General features: G+C 41.1%; 1 protein-coding gene across 1 annotated transcript in view; it reads right to left on the bottom strand.

The window, feature by feature from the left end:
• Nucleotides 1–13,334: 13,334 nt before the first annotated feature.
• The window catches only part of LOC110966486 (ADP-ribosylation factor-like protein 15), a 94,702-nt gene continuing 86,342 nt past the window's right edge, over nucleotides 13,335–21,694 (bottom strand). The window contains 1 exon segment of the mRNA XM_051950761.1: nucleotides 13,335–15,125. Coding sequence (XP_051806721.1) covers nucleotides 14,973–15,125 — 153 coding nt within the window. The 3' untranslated portion in view covers nucleotides 13,335–14,972.

Genomic DNA, 21,694 nt, shown 5'->3' with positions numbered 1-21,694 from the left:
CCCATTTACTGCTGGTGTTGAACATGCAGTCTGTATCTGGATAACTTATCAGCCAGACCACATTCAGAGGTGCTCAGGCTCACATTGTGATCGGATCTCAGCCAGGTGTAAAAGCAATTCGTACAGCGAGAACCGAAGAAAAAGGGAATCAATCTCCAAGGTTGAAAGGTCACTAAGCTCCAGCTCTCCCGTCCAACTCAAACAAGCTCGACTAAAGCTGCAGGTAGCAGCAGGAACGTGAGGCAGTGGAATAAAAAGAGAGCTCAACTTTCCAACCGGGACTCACGAGGTTTGTTGGCAAATCAGCCAGCAGTAATTTACATATTGATACAGGATCAAATTGTCGCCAGAGGGTTGATAACGAGCACACATTTGACTATGAGATGTAAATGCAGAGACTAGCGTTGTTCAGATAACACACACACAGATCCAGATCGCATTAAAACATCCGCTGAAAGTAGACTATCAGAGACAGATCTCAAAGTCTGGGCAAATAAAACCAAAACATCTGCATGAAAGCAACATTTTGAAAAATTATTTTCTGTAATCTAATTAATCGCTTTGATTTTTTCTAAACCGACACGCCTTATTCTGTGTTTTTCCAATGGTCAACAAATCCACGGAAAAGACCAAAATCTGCAGTAAATTTGTCAATTTCACAGTGCTGACATCATGTTACTCATCCCTGAGCCTGATGGTTTCTATTGAAGATGTAAACCTTCAAAAAGGCAAAATAATTTCAGAATTCCGCCGGGCACCCTGGTTTCTACCAAACATTACCCAAACAGGAGTAAATATCGGGGACTATTTCCAGCTGCGGATTCATACACAGATGGTGGTTTAGAGCAAAAATGCCTAAAAAAATACTACATTCCAACATAACTAAGCGGGATTCTCATTTCTATTTAAAAAAAAAAAAAAACATTTTTGCTCCAAAAGTTAAAACTAACATCCTTGCAACACTTCTCGTTTGACAGAATCCCAATATGAGTCTGAAGGAGGAGGCTTAAGGCAGCAACAGAACTTTGATCGAGGGATTCATGTCCGGTGTGGAACCATTTTTCAGTCGCTGGTCAGGCTGAAACACCAAAACTACTTGGTGAGGTTGAGGAAAATATCACATCTCAACATTTTTGACAACACTTCTGAAGCTTCTCCTCTGTTATTTGGGTTACCGGGGTGACGAGTCCTACTCAGTCTAATGGATGATTGGTTGGTTGAAGTAATAAAATAAATGCCAAAGATGAGTTCTTTTGAATGTTTTCATGTTGCGCTACAAACTAAATCCAGCAGTTTTTCCCTCAAAAGGTTCAAAATGAAGTATTGTTGTATAGGAAGGTGTTTTTTGAGACAAGCCTGTTTAGGCCAGTTACATGTGGGACTGAATCAAGATAAACTACATGAAAGAAGATGTCAACCAGTGCAGTGTTACAGCTGACTGATGAATATGATTTATGCACCTGTCGCTCAGATCAGTTCACTGATGGTATTGCGCTTTCTGTTAAATGTGTCAGCACTAAGATAATGTTTAAACATCACTGGACTTCTCCTTTAAAGCACACGTATCCCACCTGATAAGGTTTCCTGCCATGTGCAAAGAGACTTACGGAAACCTAGCAGAAAGTATTCGAGGCATGCTGCTTGATTCCAGCGTCGCTCCCTTCAAAGGAAAACTGTTAGATGGCGCGACGTCCCCCTTTGCTTCTCAGGTCTCGGCCAGAAGAAAGGTTGGGGTTAGGAAGGCCCTCTCCTGGGACTAAAGGCATCCACACCGTAACACACTCATGTTCCGCTATTTATCAATTGCTGTATTCATCTTTTCTGTTTTCCTATTCACACCACTATCAGGTTGGACGCGACACCACCCCCACAGGAGGCCAGGATAACCCCCACCACACACACACACACACACACACACCATTGAGTTATCCTCCTGAAAGAGATCAAAGATGTTATTGGATAGAAAAGAAGACAAAAGGCAGCCGAGGTGGTTAAAGTAGCTCAGTTAGTGCCCTGATCCCCCATGTCCGTTTTACCCGCCCTGCTGACATTTAAGACAAATTCCATCGCTGAACGTTAACATCTCATTAATGAGTGAAACAGGCCATAGAAATGTCTCCACAGTCCTCAGCAGACAAGTTAAATGTAGTTTCCCCAGACATAAATCACTCCCGAGCATAATTTCTGGTGTAATTTTAACCCCGCGTGTCTTTGCGGAGGCATTTAGGCGGATTACAAATTGAGCTAACGTCCACTCTAATCTCCTTGTTGCCAAATTAGAGACAAGTTTTTAAAAATGTCTGGAAAAGCAATTCATTTTGCCGGTGTTTGAAGTTGTCTGGCCCATGGCGGGTGACGATGAATTGTCCCCCAAAGAGTTAATTGATGGAGAGGAGAAAACCTTCAGGGAGGGAAAAGTTCAGTTTTCTACCTCCCTGTCCTGTTTGAAGGAGATGTGAGTTGGCAGTGCAGGAGAGGCTTGAAGATTAATGTTGCAAAAGGGGGCTCTGACAGCCTTTCCGCTGGTTGCGGTTCTCTTGGGTGGCCCGATTGGTCTTGGATGTCACTTTTGCTACTTAATCTTGTGTATGTGAACCAGGCTAATTCAGGGGGCTGTGGGGTGGGGGGTGGGGTAGGGCTGTCCGTGGGGCAGCAACAGGAGAGACAGACTGAGGAGAAAGCAGGAATGTCACGCCGCTAATTTCCAGCACATCATTTTGTTTTTAGTTGTGTCCAGGTGAAAACGGTCACGAAAGATTCTTTGCGCAGCTTTGTAGCATTGCAAATTTATGACGGATTAAATCCAAAATGTTGTTCATGTCTGGGTGTTAATATGCCATGAGGTTATGACTGACAGTTTAAAACATTTATCATATATATATATATATATATATATATATAAAAATGTATAGAAATGACCTACAGTTACAGCAAATGCGCTTTGATTGTAGTGATTGAATTATTACATCTTCTACACGCCCTGCATTCAGTTTATTTGCATTTTTGCTTATCAGCCCTTTAAAAAAAAGTAAAAATGGAAGTACAACACTGTAAAAATATACAAGTCCCAAATGTAAAACAAGAGTTGAGTAAGACTTTTCTGAGCAAAATGTACTTAAAATATCCCCTGTCACAGATGTGCAATATTTAAAACAATACCTATTATTATTAGATTATTACTAATGGTGCATTAAATATGATCACCGGGAGATAATCTTGGCTTCTTATTTATTAACAGTATGTAATAGTTTATGTGCTCATCATGTGCTTTGAGTTTTCTTTCTACTCCCCTCAGTCCCACTGTTCGGTTGAGTTGCATATAAATATTATTTGAAGGAATAACGCAGCCATTAGAAACACATGGACTCTTAGTTCGAGTATTTCAGTGTAAAAATATCGACAGGTGGTTTAGTTAGAATCAAATGAAGAATTTAGTACAGATTATGGAGGGAAAATTGCAAATGTCCAAGCACCAAATATCAAAATTCAGGTCAAAGTCTGTAATTTCTGGGGTTCTTTTTGGTCACTGGCACCGACACAGTCCTGATGGAGTTTAGTGAAGCTTCGTAACTTAATTAACTGCAGTTCTATACATGAATATCGACCGTTTAAAGCATTCTGAGGATTTGAAGCCATGATTTGAAGAGCTGTAATAATTTCCGCACAGTCTGCTAGCTGTCTTTTCTGTGTGCGCTAAGAATAAAGTCTGGAGTTCATACACAGCCTTGGCTCTGTAAATAGGGAACAAACAAGAACATTATTCCAGCATGTTTATGTGCACATTTGAGTTTGTGTAAAGGACAGGGGGAAATGGGCGGGCAGGGAAGATGGGAGGGAAAGACAGAAGAGCTTAGAAGATAAAGGCCAATTCATGTTTTCCATGTCTGTGTGTCCCCAAGTGTAGACAAGGCAACACATGATGTAACTTTCATCCACTCAAAGCTGCGAAGGACCATGTGGAACCTCTCTGCAGCCAAAATCTGTGACCGTGACCGTGCACTGCAAGCACTCCGACTGCAAAACAAATGGTTCTCTGCATCTACACCTTTTAATTCACCAATAAAGAGCTGTAAATTAAGTAGCTGCAGCCGTACTTTAATAGCACTTTGATTTTGTACATGCTTTCCATTAATGGGGTGTTTGAAGTCCTGTGCTAAGTTCACCCACTGTGTCACACTGTCACATGTGCTACTGCCCAGTCTGTAAGCCGCTGTTGTATCCTGTAGAAAGTGCAAAATGACAGCCTTCCAGAAACAACCATGAGAGCCTTGTGTCTAACTCTGTGTCTGATACGGGCCACAGTGTGACCATCTGTGTAGCAAACAGACGTGTACCTGTTGAAGTGTGAATAGAGCCACATGCACAGCGTCCACTGTCTCTTTCATCGTTCTGCACACACGCACTCAGAAGGCATGAATTGGCCCTCAATCTGGCACATGCTAGCTGTTTAAATATGCTAACCAAACTGTGGACTCCACCTGTTAAACAAATTCAATGTTAAAGGTTTTTGCTTGTACATCTATAAGGAAGCTAAACAAAATGAACTCACTTGTTTTTGAAGGATCTGATCAGCACATAGTGTTTTTAATTGGGGGAAAAAATTTAAGGCACTTGAAAACAATATTTGGTCGTCATAAACTTCTGATACAGTTGTTGGTTGGTCTCTCACCATCTGGCAGGTAAAGACGGCTGGTATAGTTTCTTCTTCTGGGTTTCTCCTATTGGCTAATCCCATTAGAGGATGTTTAGGCTCAATCCTCACAACAACAGAGAGGAAGTGCTGCCGTGTGATCCCAAAACACTGGACTGGAGAGATTTCACAAGTCTCAAACTGATAAGAAACATAAAAACACTGATGCCGTGTGAGGATGGTTTATTTCCACACATTTGGTTTTTAGCTCGAGGTTTATTTTGTCCTGTACCTGATCAGTTTTTAAGGCGCTGAAATAAACAACTCATTTAATAAACTTGCAGACTGGGGCTGTAATGTGGATTTTTTTAATACAATATATCAAAACGATTTACTTCAGAGTCATGAATTGTCTCTAAATTACAACAACCTTTTTTCAGATAAGCTACATTTCCGTTTATTTGGTCATTATTTCAACGACAAAGAGTCTGGAGTGAGGTCTGATGCTTTAGATGGCAAATGCAGCACTTGCTACGGTAAAACTACAGAAATACTCGAGCTACGAGTTGACCAATTGTCCAGTGATCTCCTTCCACCTAATGTCTCTAAGCCAATCTAAACTGGTCTCTGACTTGACCTACCTGACATTTAACCCTAATCCTCAACACCTTGCACACCATTTCTGGCTGCAGTTTTAAGCTTATTCCCTCTATGCAACCCGTGTTTGTGTCTACAGCCTGCTTCTCTGGCAGAGCTGAATCATCTCAGCACCTTCTCCTATTTACTCAGATCTTATTTGTGACTGACTTTGCAGTTCCCTGCGTGAGTCAGCCTGCGTTTCGTCATCACGTTAAGGGCAACATTAAATTTGCGCTCGACCAAATATGGCTCCGGCAGTGATCGAACTGCTGCGTGCCAAAAGTTTGGTAAAACACAGGTGTTCCCTCTCCTAGCAGTGACTGTGTTTACTAGATTGTCCCTGTGAAAGACTCACTTTTTTCTCCTTTTTTGCTTTCACATGGAAGGTTTGTATTTTGAGAGCTGCAAGCTGCCCACATAGTGTCGTCACCGGAGCTGCTTTCCCCGTAAACTGTTTGGATTCAATGAGCTAATCCACCTACAGTGCTTGGCTCGCTGCCACGCAACACACCAAACAGACCATAATATGTAAAAGGATAAATTTATAGGCAACTATTAAATATTTACCATATATTAGTGGCTGATTAATCACTTGTGGCTCACTGTGTCAGCTCATTAATAGGAGTTACTACAGGCAGAGGCTCAAAACTACAATTAAACACAGTGAATGAAGTACATGTTGCTGTACTGTTTAAGTAAACCCTCCTGTTGTCCTCATTTACAGGAACTAAAAAAATATTGTTTTCTTGTCTGAAAAAAATCCAAAAAATTCAGCAAGAAAATTCTACAAATTGCTGAAAATTTGCAAAACCTTCAGGAGAAAATTCTAATAATTCCTTAAAAGTTTTATTTAAAAAAAATCCCTCAAATGCGGCAGGAAAATTCTTGTAAATATTTTCAAAAATCTTCCAAAAAAATCCTTAAAACATATAAAGCGATTACATATATATCAGTAAGACTTCTAACATTTTCTTGAAGAACATTCACACAAAAAAATCTAGCGAATTTCGCTGGATTTTGGTTGTTTCTTCACTCCTAAATCAGTTTTGGTGTTTTGACCGACAGCGTGAGGTAGAGGAACCGATAAAATCTGAAGAAAGCAGATCAAACCAGGTAACAGTCAAAGCGTTGAGGTAAGAAAAGTCTCCAGAGCTCCATCAGTACCAGAGACCTCCACGGTTCTCGGTGTTTCCTGTCTTCAAAGCGTCCATCCAGAACGTTTCACCCAGAGCTTCGTCTCTGGGTGAACCTGCATTCGCTGGGTTAGAAGACTGAATGATGCGTTTTAAGGCCTTTGGGCGTCATAAGAAACATTTTTAATATTTCTTTTTGCCCACCAAAAAATGTTTAAAGAAAAATGTTGAAAATGTGGACATCAGAAGTTTCACTGTGAAAATATAAATTTCTTTCCACTTTTCCAAACTTTAAAACAGGTCAATTTTGACCCGCAGGACAACACAAGGGTTAATATCATTTAGGGTGAAGCTATAATTTATATTCACCTGTCTCATAGAAAACACTCCCCTCAACAACTTCTCAGCCAGATCTCTCCTTCCTGATGCTTGTACTTGATGTTGATAGTAATTTAAAGCTGGCATCTGCACTACATGAAAGCCTCACCACCTCCTCAGCCAAACCACAGCTGTACGCTGCACATGTCCGTGTGATCTCCTGCAGAGAGAGGCAGTGCATGTCAGAGCCCTCCCCTTTGTTATGCCTTGTTTTTCAGAGCCGTGACAGTAAATTCTACAGAGTCCACAAAACGGATGGTCAAAGCGTCATGCCGGCCCGTCTTCAAAGAGTTATGACAAGAGAGAGTCACTTGTAAAAAGCGAAAAGTCTGATAGCCATCAGTGGGACGAGGACTCTAGTAAACAGAGCGCTGAGTCTAGACCACTTGAGACGGGCATGTTAAGGTCATGCTCATAAAAGTCCCCGAGACACGGTGATTCTTATAGGCCTGCAGGGGAAGAGCCAGAGCAGGAATCACCTGCACAGATGGGTCAGGAGGTGCTAGACTGGGAGCTGCTACTGGGCCCCCATCTTGCAGACAGCAATAGGTTTCATATGCGGCGTATCGTGAATAATAACTCACAGCGGACTGGACGGGCTGTGTGCGGTAGGTATGTGGGAAGGGCAGGGCTGTTTTCTTCAAAACATGCCCTGGAACATGCCAGAGTGTCATCCTATAGGCCGAACAGATGAAAAATAAGCTGGTGTGGTTTGGTTATTATGATCCTGCAGGGTCATAATAAAAGATGATGCTTAAATAGTTTCCATATTTTGACACAAACATGCAACAGATCCTTCCACGGCCACCACTAATTGACCTTTTGAAGGAATGCAACACCTTCTCCTTGACTGACATTTGCTTTTAGCGGCTCCTGTGGGATGGGGCAGTGGGCCGGTGGAAGGCGATAGTGGGGGAGATCCTCTGGAGATAAACCACCGTGCCCCCTGTCCCTCAGACAACAAAGAAAGTGAGTGATGTTTGTCTGAAAACCAAGAGCCGTGATCCCTCTTGTTTTGATGTGTGGGCCACCTGGGATGCGGGTCTCCATCAGCACTCGGGCCGAGCAGAGAGGAAGAGAAACAGGACTCACACAGATCTCGTCCCCAGGACAAACAATCTGAGTGACAAGCCGGCCGAGATCCCACGGAAGTCACCCAACAGACGAGGCATTCAAACACGCAGAAAAAACAAGAGGCGCTTAGGTGGCCACAAAGGCCCTGAGTAGAATTGCACGGCATGGTTTCCTCAATTTTTTCGAGGACAAAAGTTCGATCTAAAGATGCCGAGGATTCCTGCAAGAACCAAATCAATTTCATCGCAACTCAGACTCAGAAATCGTAAACTGACAAGAGGTAGTGGTCATAGTAAGCACATGCTTAAGTACTATTCTTAAAAACTATTTTCAGGTACTTCATACTTCCTCAGTTTAGAGACAAATATTGTACTTTTTAGTCTGCTACGTTTATTTGAAAGCTGTAGCTGTTTGCCACTTTCTCCAAATTCCAGATTCTGAATGAATTTCATCAAATCCCAAAGTCAGACAACGTAAACTGACAAACAGCAGTAGTGAAAGAAAGAAAAACTGATCAAATACTATTCTTAAAAACAACTCTGAGGTACTTGAGAATTTCAATTTAAATCTGAACTACTGCAATTCAGAGACAAATACTGCACTTACTAGTACTACTACTTCTGCTGTATTTATTTGAAAGCTGTAGTTATTTAGTTATTTGCAACTTTAAAGACCGAAGTTTTGTGCCCAAAAATTTTAATCGGTTGTAGTTTAACAACCTACAACAGAAATTGCTAAACAGTGATGCATTAATAATAATAATTAATAATCCAATAATATAATCCTAGAAGGGCTCATTCTGCTTCCCACTTTTGGATTCGTGATACTTTTTATGTGTTTCAATTGAATTTAGATTATTAATGCATGATTTTAACATCCAATGAAGTCATCTTAGCTTTGAGGTATTGCTATTTTTAGTATATGATCTAAAGACATATTCCACCATCGTTAAAATGAGTTTAGAATCTGTTGAGTTAATTAAGTCTATTGGTAATTCTTTAAGTTTGCAGTAATGATCACTCACATGTAGTTTGCAAAAAAAAAAAAATTTAAAATTTGTTATACTTTCATCGTAAATGGCCATAAAAAGAATCTAGGAGTTCTACAGTACATAAAAGATAATCTACAGCTTTAAAACTTTGTCACCTGTGAAACTTCATATTCACTCAGACTGTCCTGCTGTGGATCCGTTGCAGGGGGGAATTTTAGATTTACGCCCCAGAATCTGAAGATCCTGGTTCATAAATCTGAAGCAGTGGATGAAGTTTGGGAAGTGAGATCACACGTTTCAGCAGCTCAGATCTGATCCAGAAATGGATACATCTAAAAGGTTTATGCATTTATACACAAACAAATAATAAAAAATGGAATGTAAACTGATAATGAGAAAGTTGAGCTACCAGTCATGTTAAAACTCGTGTGCTTACAGTCCTTTTGGTCCAAATAGGTTTGACTGAAAGGAAATGACGACAGCAGCTGTCTGGTTCGGTTCCTAATAACCTCAATTTCCACTTTTGATTAAATTACTTCGATACATTCAGGCTAATTTAATATTCTCCAGTGTGCATATATATCATGATCTTTTTAAGACATAACAGAAGTGAGTCAAATTAAGAGTTAAATTCCAGTTCTTTAAAAGAAAAAACAACAACTAAGTGTCAGGTGACTCATGAAGGAAAAATCCTGTCAAATATCAAATAATTGTAACAGAGATTGTGGCATGTTGCTGCAAAGTTTGCTCGCTCACCGTTTGGCAGGGGTGTAACTTGTTTAGATTCTATCAGGCATTCATTAGTTTTACAGTTTGACCACAAAGCTGCAGGATCACATGCATGCCAGGAGGGATTCCTCTGCTTTCACATTCAGCGTCAGGGACGTCAGCTCCAAGGAACCTCCTGTGGCACATCTGAAAACACAAAGATGGTTAAAAGAAAAAGAAAGAAAAACACTCACACTGTTAAGTTACTGGTATTTCACTTAATATTTCAATCACAAGACCGCTGATGACTTAATATTTGCATAACTAAGACATGAAAGTTATAAAATATTTAAAAGATGATTTATTGGAGTTTTTGACTAAGTTAGAGCACCAAATGCATTATGGGCTTTTGCATAGTTTTCAAATAACCTTTATGGTCTACAAAAGCAGATAAGCATCAAAATACTACTCATTATACATTTACTGTTTCAAATTATCCACTCTTTTTGACTTTAGTGAAAAATCCTAAACATAGGAATTGTAGAAAACAGAAATGAATGCCTTTAGTCTTAAACCAATACGGTTGGGTCACTAAAAAATTATCTACAGCTGCTTCTCCATGTGTATGAATCCATCAAAGTCAAGCAAAATTGACGTGAGTTTGACACCCTCAGGATAAACAAAACTACTAGTTTGCTAAGTAAATTCAAACATGTGGAGTGACGCCTGTCAGAATGTCACAGTGCTGCCAATTGTTTGACTCAACAGAACAATCATCTCACGTGTCTGGAAATGATTATTTCATCCACGGTACATTTCCTCACTGGCTTACATCAGTTTGATGCATTTCATTCGTGTTTGTTTTTCAAAGGGGTGTGTGTTTGAGTCCGAGAGTCATGGAAGCGGGAGAGTGTTGAAACAAAAAGGAAACACCTCGAATGAACCCCGAGGTCCCGTCCGATAAGCGCCTGGTATCTTTCACACATGCATCACGTTGGAAAGCAGCATCAAAGCGGGTTTCTGTACTGTGTCACTGCCGGAGGATCCCGAGGAGGAGATCAGTCAGTCGCTGTGAAGGGGGCCAAGAGTGGTGAGTGTCCCGCGTGGAGCATCGGCCGTGGGAGGCAGAGCAGGGGTACAGGGCCCATGTGGATGTCAGGGCAACATCTGTTCCACCTCCTCGCTGGGTCTTATCAGCAGAAAACGCTACCACACACACGGGATGGGAGAAGACGGAGAGAAAAAGGCATTCTTTGCAGAGTTTAAGAAAACATGCCTGCTTTTGTTTGCCTTGTAAACGAAAGTTAGGTTCCCCGTCGGGTCACGCATTTGCATTTCACAAAGCTCACAGGGTTTGTTCTGTTGTGGTTCATAGCATCTGTTTATACCTGTGGAGAGTCATTATAATGCATGTGGCACACTTAGGTTCTAATTATATTCAACAAACCAAAACGCGAAAAATCTATTAAACTAACTTCATGATAATGTTTCTCAACCAATGGACCGATTTAACTTTCACTACACTTCCAATTCCTAAACTGTCTCACAGAACAGCTTGACTGTATTCTGTTGTGAGACATAATTCAGCTATTTGACAGAAATGCTATTTGGAAGCAATAATGTTTACTTTAGAAACCTGACATGTGACAATACTTGGCTATTGATATTTTACTTTTGTGTTGTTTTTGGGTGACATTTCTGGATTCATCATGCCTTTCCTTTACTCATCAGATGCTACTTAAAATATGGTTAGCAGACATGATATGATTCACATCATTCCTTCAAAAAACACTTGCCTGTTTCTGGTAACACGGGAAAAGTGAAAACACACTCAGGAATGTTACTTTACTCTGAGTCATGTTTGTGCTGCACTGAAAATGATTAAATCTGGAAAATGTGAGAATATTTTGTCACCACATGGCTTCACCTGTCTACTTCCTATTCTATACAATCAGTAGTAATGTGTTTGTGCACAACACACACAGTAAAAGCTGTAAATAATGACATGACTGCAGCACTCTTCATGCCAGAAAATCACAACTAAAAAGACAAATGCTAAACTATGATGGAGACTGCAGCTTTCTTTTAATAAAACAGATAATTGCTTGCGTTTGGCTTAATTGAACTCTGTTGCACATGTTCATTTGGCTTCTGTGCAGCGTCTGCCTCAGTCATTCAATAAATGGCATTTTTGCATGTTTCAGCCATTTGGTACAAATCACAAGTTCGCTTTATGCTACTGCCAGCAATTAGGCTCGCTATAGGTCTGAGAAATTCTCAGCGTTCTCCTCCCCTCCAGGCGGTCATTAATTATCATTAATCTTGTTGAATTACAAAAATCAGCTTGCTAAGACTTGCTCGTTTCTAGATACTGTATCCATCACGCCTCTTACTGTTGTTTGGTAATGCAACTATGAGCACAGACTGACAGAAAAAAGAAATGCATTGTTACACTAAAATAGTAGAACTTTGCAACTTATCCGTCAGTCACATTGAGGGTTTGCTGCCAACAAGGACAGGAGACAATTAAACAGGTAGAACAAGTAAAGGTGAAGTGTGGGAGGAGAGGACTGGCTGCATCGTTTTCAGTGGGAATGAAATCAACTGTACAGACAGAAAGAGGAAGAGTAAGGAGGAGTGGAAGAGTGAGAGCTCCCCTGTTTCTCTTCTTTCTCCAGGGAGGGCTGCTTCACTGAGGTCCGTGGCCTCTTCCCTTCCCCTGGGCACTCTGGATGTCCATGCTGAGGGAGGGTTGCTGCTTTGGTGTGACCAAAGGGAAGCAGAGCAAATAAGAGTGAGACAGACAGAGAGATGGAGAGAACCTGAGTAAAATTAAAAAAAAAAAAAATGGTAGAGGAGAGAGAGAAAGGAGGACTTAAAATAGAGAGAAAGTGAGTGCGACAGGAAGATAAAAGGGGAGCGAGACGAGCGCAGCAGCCCATGGTTTGTCTCAGGGCTGCAGCAGCTTCCAGAGCTGGTGTGCAGCAGACTGAAGAGAAGCACGTCTGCCCCAGAGGCAGAGACTGGAAAACAGGATCAAAGAGTCGCCAGGGCAACCTGCATGACACACATTGTATTAAAGCCACACGGTTAATTTGAAAGAGAGGGAAGGAGGGCAAAAGGAGAAGAAAAGGGAAGGCAGAGGTAGCAGGAGTATATTTATCAGGAACTCCTGTCTCACTCGGTTAACTTTCCACTCAAAACTTTCTTCAGCTGCTCCACTTTGACCACTTTTTTTTTTTTTTTTAAAGCTTTGGCTCAAACTTCACTGGCTCATCTGCGTTTTCCTGATTATCTTCCAGCGTCTTAGATTTCCACAGGTCACCTTAAATCACAAATCACAGACATAGTGAAGAAAATATTTCCAGGAACAAATGATAACATTCAGGTCATCACATATTTCAAACTGATACAAGAAGTATAAATAGTATCTTGTAGGAATATTCACCTAAAATAGATTTAAGAAATACGGTCTCTAAATTCATACCTGGTCAGACAGAATTACTGCTTCAAAGATGAGCTACACAGTTCCACAATCACTCAGGGAGGGAAAAACACAGAAAATGTGAAAATTGTCATAATACTCCTATTATAAGAACACAGTGTGACATTCAGAGATTTACTGAACCAAAAGTGATCTAAATACCTTTTAAAACTTTAATTGGCAATTTAAACAAAATGTATGATTGAATAAAAAAAACAACAAAAAAACAGACTGCAGTGAGTTTTAGAAACCTTCGTGTGAGCAAATGATGTGAAAAATTCCAACACTGGTAGAATCCCTAGTCGACAAATTTATTTTGCATTCAAGCGAACAAAATGCACCAATCCATTCAGTTCTCACATCAGGTACAAAAAGTGATCATATCTTTAAAAACCTGACAAAAATACTGATCAAAAATAATAACAAACAAATACAAAGCACGTGGGGAAGAGGCGTGAACATCATCCATTACTGAAGCACATCTTGGGGACAACTGCACACACCTGTGGCACAACGAATACATTTGAGAGGTGTGGAGTCCACATGAGGGCGACCGGGCTGAAAGATGGCATCTGGGACAGAAAGCACAGCGAGCAGCAATGTGCTCCGGGAGTAGAGGGGCTGTGCTGGTCGGGACGGGCTGGGATGAGGTGGGGCAGGGGTACGCGATAAACAGCAGACAGGGAGGGGTCTTCAGACAGTTGGAAGGCATTAGGGTGTTGGACAGGGACTTGTCAGACGCAGTTGTTGCTGATTGATAGTTTGTATTCCACCCTGATGGGAGATTGCAGTCACTAACCAATGCTGAGAGGAATTATGTCAAATGCAAAAAAAAAAAAAAAAAAAAAAACACACAAAAAAAAGAAATATTGTAAAAAAAACAAACAAAACAGAGACCCGACATTTCCTAAACAATGAAGAGAAACTAAATCCTTTACAACACTCTACCTTGTGGCTACGTCCAGCCCAGTCAATCATCAGTTTTCCTCCTTTTTGGTCTTTGATTTGAAAGAATTCATAATTATGACATATGTATGTATGACATATAAAAAATCGGAACGCAGCTCTACGAGGTTAACATACAGAGCTATAAAATATATCCTAGGTTGCACATTTATAAAAGCATTCAAACTTGTTCCCACTTTCTCCAAATGTACTCCATAAAGTCACCTAGCACTTAAGTCATATGATTAGTAGTACTTGTGTATGGCTGCACAGGAGGGTACACGGCAATATGCTTATTTGCATGTACATAATACTCCATGAGATACTCAGACTACGCTATTCAGATTAGATATTCAGACACGGTGTGACACACCGATATGTAACTACCGTACATAACACGAGGCTTTGGACTACGCACTCCAATCACACAATGTCGATCGTTGTTACCGAGTCAAAGGGAGAAGCACACTTGACGGCCATACAGTACTTCTCAGCGGAAAGAACATCAGCCATGCCCACCCAAACATCCTGCAAAGTAATTAGTGGAGATGTTAAACATATCTACAGACAACCTGGGCTCCACTATGCGTGTGTGTATGCGTGTGTGTTAGTGTCAAAAGATACTAAAGGAATGCCGTACGTCCCAAAAGCCACTGATTAATCACAATGGTACAAACAGTGGTACATGAGATTTCCATTGTTGGCAAAGTTCAACGATTATTCTTGACAAGTTGCTTTACTCTGAGTGGCTTTATCGGTGACTCTCCTCTGACAGTCTGTACTTGCTTGTGCACGCTCTTCCGATGAAAAAAAATGAGGCCGCAGTGACGGGAGGATAACATACAATACATATCTCAAAGAAAGAGGCCGACATCTGCTGCGTTCTTGTGTCTATGTGTTTGTGTCTGTGCATGAGTGTGTGTGCATTGGCACCAGCAGGATGTGGTGGTTGTTAACCGCTAATGTCTCTCAGCATTAGCAGCATTAGCATCATATCCTTGCAGGCTCTGTGTCTTTGTCCTCCAACAGGCTAATAAACTGACCGAAGCTCTCCTTCACGGCCTCCATGTTGTCGGTGGTGCTGCCCTCCAGGATCCAGCGCTTTCCTCGGGCCAGCGGTTCCAGCTCGAAGTACTTCTTAATCTGCAGCCAACAACATAATGTGGTCAGGTAAGCTATTCAGTAGCTCCAGACATTCAAAAGTTATCAAGTTTAGTAATTAAGAATAGCATAAATAGGAATGCTCCTGGTTTTGGCCTAAATCATGTGACGTGAGTAGGGTCTTCATTCAAATTCAAAGTATGGATTTTTCCATTAAAATAAACACCACTAGCATCAAACTATGTGCTATTTATAGCAAACACTGTGCACATTTTCATCTCAAACCAACATTACACCATATGAATTCAGTTACTGAATCCCCCTCAAACATATGGCAGAAAGTAGCCAGCATTATCATGTGCTTTTGTACCTGCTAAGACTTGAAGATTTTCTAGACAAATATTGCTTTCATTCAGGCAATCAGGAGTGAAACTTTATTTTTCAGTTATCTGCTTTTAAATCAAAGTGTAAACTAATAAATGAAATAAAGCAAAACAGGATAAACCTAAATGAAACAAGACAGGCCTTTTATCTGACAAATACGTGGCTTCTCAGCTTGGCACTGCTATTTGCAACAGTTGATTATAAAGTTCATATGCTGGCTTTTGGCAGCTCTTGACAGTGGGGGTGTGGTGAGGTTTGGGGGAGAACCAGAACCAGCTGTTAGGTAAAAACAAATCTCAGCGGAGGGAAACAACGTCTTAGACCTCCACTGAAGGTACTGCAGGTTGTTAGGGTTTCTGACATTTTCAAGCTGAGAGTAACGAAAGCAATTTTTTTTGCTCGATGTGAACAAAGTTCAGCCATCTCCTCCTGTTTGTCTGTTAGCCAGTGAAGAAAGCACAAAGAAAAATGCGTACCGTCAGCAGTTCTGAGGATTATCATGCCATTAATGTCACAGATGCACTAAAAGTACAATTTCCCACCTTATTAACTTATTTATCCAGTTTCATGCTCTGTTTGACAGTTGTGGTTATACAGGTTTAAAGGAATGTGTCCATCATACACTGGAATTACATGTGCTACAAGTACATGGAAACTTTGGAAAAGATGATAGTAACTTTTAAAATCCAAAACATTAAGAGACTGATTACACATTCCCCATGCAGACTTTTTTTCCCCCTTGGACTAAACACTGGAATTTTGCTCTCGTATTGGGTGTGTGTACAATGACAGACTGGACAGGGTCATTAGCCAGTCACTGTAGCTACACCTAAACATTAAATGGCATGTTTTTAGAGTTGAGACAGCGTTTCTGCATATTATAACAAATACTAAAGGAAACTTGCTGACTGCAGATAACCACAGTATTCTGAAAAGCAGAAGACAACAAGCAGATTGGTGCAGCCGATAACCACCACGAAATCCACAAGGATGCCCGTTACACAGTCAAATGACTTTTCAACTTCAAGTGAAATTGCTTTTGTCTAGACCGTGCTGGGTTGTCTAGCTGTGCCATGGTGTGTTGGCATGAAGAGGATGGAGAAGAGGAGGAGGTGGTGGTGGGGTGTATTCTTTGTGTTCAAACCCAGCCAGCCATGCCAGTGAGTGGGAGAGTGAGTGCTGTCTCTGCCCCCCTGAGCCGAGTCTCTGTCCGGGTGTAATGTGAGTTTAATGACAGATTAAGTCACCTCAGCCGCGTTTGGCTCAGAGGCCTGGCTAGAAAGCCGAGTGGACCCAAACAGTGTTAACAAGTCTGTCTGGGTAACTTGAGCTGCCCTAGTCCAGGCTCTAGCCCCAGACCTAGACTGCAGACGATGCGGCTGGCTGCCTGTCTGGCTGGCTGGCTTACTTGTCTGCCTGCAGCCAAGGCCCTCTTCTGGAAGACTCTGGCCCCTGCACTGGCAGACAGTCAAAAGGCCAGAAGTGACCTCTGTGCAAGTGCAGACAGGCTCAAGCTTCTCTCACTTCCCCTCTTCGCCTCGCAGACCAGCCCAACACACCCAGGGGCATCTCACAGTGTGGCAAATGTCTTCTGTAGCACTATGCGGCAGACAACCGATCTTACCAGCGAGACCAGATGACTTCTAAAATTTTCATTGCAGATTTACAGTTGTGTGCTCATGATAGCACCAGTAGTCTGTGATACCAAAGAATCCCTCATTTACTTAGTCGCCAGCTGATACGAACACCTTCACAGAGGCCACATTTCATTGACAGCGCACATCCAATCCATAGATTTTAATCACACAACAGACAGACAGGACATGCTGCCAAAAACACTGTCTCAGTGTTACATGACTGAAGGAACCCTGTGACCTGCCAGCCGGGTGCATCCATACTGGCAGTCAGCAGTGTGGCCCAAACCAGTTTCTCTGAGATTAAGTCCTCCTAAGCACACTTATGCTTGCTTAAGGAATTGCGTGAGGCAGTGGGATGGGTAAGCCACACAAGACGTGGGTTGCCAGATGGCTCTGAGGATGACCACTGGGTCATCCAGTCTAGCTTCTTCTAGGTCATACAGACCAAGGGCCTCGCCTTGTGCATGGGAGAAAGCGGCTTATACATGCATAAGGGTGTCAAAAAAATCTTTAATCACTTGTGTCTGTGTCAGCTGTATTTCTGCTACTGGAATCCAGTCATGTTGGCCACCGGTCTATACTGTTAAGGGGACAGACATGAAACTAAGGAAAGAAATAGTTTGTAACTTCTGATTAGTTATGCAGAGTGGACAGATCAATGACAGACTGTGCATGGGCTGCATTTGGCATCTAATTGTGTAATTTAAGCAAAGTTTAACTTGAGTTGTGGCATAGTAAGCATTAAGCAACTTCCCCTCAGGTGATAAAGTATTTCTGATTCTGCCAGTATACACATTGGTAAAATTCTGTTCATACCTTCTCAGTATGAAAATATGAAAGCCATTTTATAGCTTGACATCTAAGCTGACATTAACAAACCTACAAAATTATGAAGACGGCAGAACACCGATTTGATGACATATTTATTGGTGATGAAGGATTTAAATTAGTGTACAAGTATACATCTGGTTTAACCTTTGAACAAGGGAGAGGTGCAGGACAGAATTGTCAAATTCGGAAAGTGTGTAAAGGTACAATTGTTAAATCCATACCTAGACTACTTGTGGGACAGAAACCAAAATAAACTTGGCAAACAATAAGTCTGGAACCTTTGTCTAGAATCCCCCCCCCTCAACTGTCATCTTTAATTCCGCATGCTGATTAAAAGAGACAATTCAGAAATTGCCTTGTGGAAAATGAGTCTGGAGAAAAAGCGAAGTCATTAAAGATGCATTTTTAGGTTTGACAGTTTGTGACCCAGTGTCTGCAAGCACTGACTGCACAGTTAGTCAGCTAAGCTTAAGCTCCAACTCTGGCAAGCCCACTTCAGGCTCCTTAAAACAGTGGATGGGCATGCATAGCACGTGCATCCAGCTGCTCCCTGACCTATGCCAGATTACTACATGCAAAGGCCACTGCAAGCATCATGCCAAGTCAAGAGGATATCCTGGCAGAATAAAAAGAGCTTTGACAGCTGTCTACTGCCAGCACAGCTCTGCTCTTGCCTGCTGACCAACTACACAAACCATGGAGGCAGACAGGCAAAAAAAAAAAAACCCAAAACCCAAAAACACTGACTGGACAACAGATTCCTGGGGTCAACTTCTAGCCATGGAGGTACATGATCTTGCCTGCTGAGAATATATGTGTGAAATCACTCTGACAAATTCTTAGTCTTCCAGAGATCACAAACCTATCCGGTGTTCTTTGGTGTTCTCTATTTAAAAAAAATAAAATCGTGGGTTTAAAATGGGAAGGAAGTAGTGATGCTGTGATCATGGTCTATGTTCTTGAAATACAGATTGTGCTGAAAAACAAAACAAGCAATAAAAGCCACCTTAAAGTCAATTATTTTTCTCTAACATGCTTCAATTTAGGCACAAAGGCAGAGTTTCAGCTGATCCCAACATGCAACAGGCTTCTATTCCACAAGGAAATAGCAAATACATAAAACCAAACAAGTATACTCATGCCACATTCACACTTATAGGCTGTTCAGTGTTGACTGTGCTTCTCCATCAAGCTGCTCAGAAGTCCAGCTACTAAACGTAGTGTTGGAATTTATACATAGTTAAGCTGCTGATTTAACCTGTTGACTCTTGCACTACTAGCATCATGAACAAAAAAAACAGCTCCAAAGATAACAAACCATCTATTCTGAAAATTGTACATTCTGTGTGCACCTTCCCCCTACACAAAACAAAACATTCATTCAAAGAGCTGTGAGAATGACAAGATACGGCAAACAGACAAAAACTCTCACTAGTAAGTGGTATGCAGCCCAAATGACCCACCTTTGTCGCAGTGTTTCCACACTGGTGATTTAGTGACTTAAAAACTGAAGCCATCTTTCATGGAGACTTCTCATCATTTTATCGGTGCCCTGTTTGCCTCCTGAAGTCCTTTTTGTGGTTGAGTTTGTGCCCAGTAATTCATGTTAAGTGCCGTCTCAAGAGTGCAATGGCAGTGGTCCAAGACAACAGAGCAACATTAACATGGTATGTTCAGGATCTTTCTGATAAAGACTTAGTGTGGTTCAGCGGCTTTGTGCTATGTACACGTATTTTGGAAATTTAAAGTCAGTTCTAGCATTCTTGTGAAGGTTAACAACAAAAACAGATGGAACACATGCAGATTTTTTGGGATACAATCCCACAGCAGATAAGCATCGTAAAAGAAAGTTAAATGACCTCTGCTGTCAGCTCTCAATTTCTCATCTAGGGCAAGTTATTTTGTTGAGTCTGGCTTTTGCAGTTGCCTCAGGTTCCAAACGTCTGAGAAAAATATCGAAAGTAAATTGAATAATATCAGATAATACTAATAATCTCTTCCTGTTTAAGTAATACGATCATAAAAGGAAGAGCAGGAAATGCTCACTTGAGAAGATATCGCCTTTGAGCCATGTTTAAAAAAATCTACAACGTAAAGAGAAAATGATTTTTTTAAAAAGTAATTCAAACAGATAAATTATCCTTCATGAACTGTGGGCAACTATCTAAACTCAGTCTGTGAAGCACTCGGTAAACTCACTGGAGAACCAGTGAGTTCAGCCGAGAGGTTTTCATTTGGATAAACTTCAGCAGGGGCCCTTTTTCAAATAAAATAACATCCTTTGTTCAAAGGCTACTTAAGAGCATGTTTGCATAAAGTGCCTTATGGGAAAGACAGCAGAAAGTATGCAAAACATTTTTATATAATGTGCAATCACACATATTTATATATATATATATATATATATATATAAAAATATAGTTTACTATAATATAATACAGCATAATGTATCTTTAAAATAACTGTCTCATAATGTGGAAGGACGGCCTCCAGTGCCCTTGGGCTGATATGTACCATGACCACGTGTCTATCAAGCTCCACTGTCATATGTCAAAACCTCACCACATGAGTAAGCTATATAACTGGAAAAGGAAGCATTAGGGGGTCTCTGAACTAGGGAAAGTGGCATACTCAAATATCCAAGACAATCAATTACACCATCCCTTGACATGTTGGCCCCTGTGAAGATATCAGTCACTTGGAAAGTGGCCCATACTGGCGACTGCATTGAAATGGGAGGGTAATGTGAGATCCACTCACCATATAATAGATATGGCTTTGTTTGCTTTTCCGGCTTACCTAAAGAGTCTTAAAGACATGAGAAAGCCTGGAGGTCCCCAAGAGGGGAACACTTAGGAAGTCTGTGAAAAAACAAACATTGCACCACAAATTGTGGGAGGTGTCAAATGAAACAGCCCACTGGCTAGTAAGTAAAACCTAAAGCCTATTTAAGCGAGGCTGTAACACCTTCAGTAATGGACCCAAGGTTTTGCATCTGAGGGGATTATTTTCACAGGCCTCACCCAAGGTAGATAATGACAGGATCACCTGTTCAGTGAAAGTATTAGCTGTGGGAGGGGCACGAGATGGTTCTGTAATTGTTTCCAGATTACATGAGGTGAGCCCACTTTGAATTTTGTTGATAGCTAGTGCACAGAACAGAGAGCTCAACATGATTTAAGCCCTTCCCCATCATGTGTTTGCAGCAGTTCATATACATACTCTCACTTTCATCTTTGCAGGAGTTGTCACTGTTGTCCACCAATTTTGGGGGTGCTGTGGCTAAATCTATGTCAAGTACAAAGGAAGGTAGTTCTTGAAGTCGACAAAAGCTGAAACAGCTGTGTGTGAAGTCTTACACTGCACTTACACTACAACAGCATGAAAATAGTTTTGCCCCATATACAGATTTTGTGATACTTTGTGTAGATACATCAGCTATCTTGCACCCAATACCCTAATGGAAGGTTTAAGACGCAACCAGTGAACTCCATTGAATGCGATTTCTCACTCTGGGTTCATAATGAATGACTGACAAATAAATGCAACATACCAAAAAATACCTTACAAAAACATTGCTATTCTTTTATAAAAACTAATGTACTTTTGGGAGAGGCAGAAATGGAAACAATCAGGTTGATTGAGATCAAGCAACTCATCAATATGAAACGGTGCAAAGTATTACTTCAAGATCGAAATTGTGGTAGATTGAGGGTGCACTCAGGCAGCAAATGCATTACAAAAATGCATATGTAAGTT

This window comes from Acanthochromis polyacanthus, chromosome 7 (genome assembly GCF_021347895.1).
Source record: "Acanthochromis polyacanthus isolate Apoly-LR-REF ecotype Palm Island chromosome 7, KAUST_Apoly_ChrSc, whole genome shotgun sequence".
NCBI lineage: Eukaryota > Metazoa > Chordata > Actinopteri > Pomacentridae > Acanthochromis > Acanthochromis polyacanthus.
Note: the sequence above shows the minus strand (reverse complement) of the source record. Positions and strands in the feature narration are given on the sequence as shown.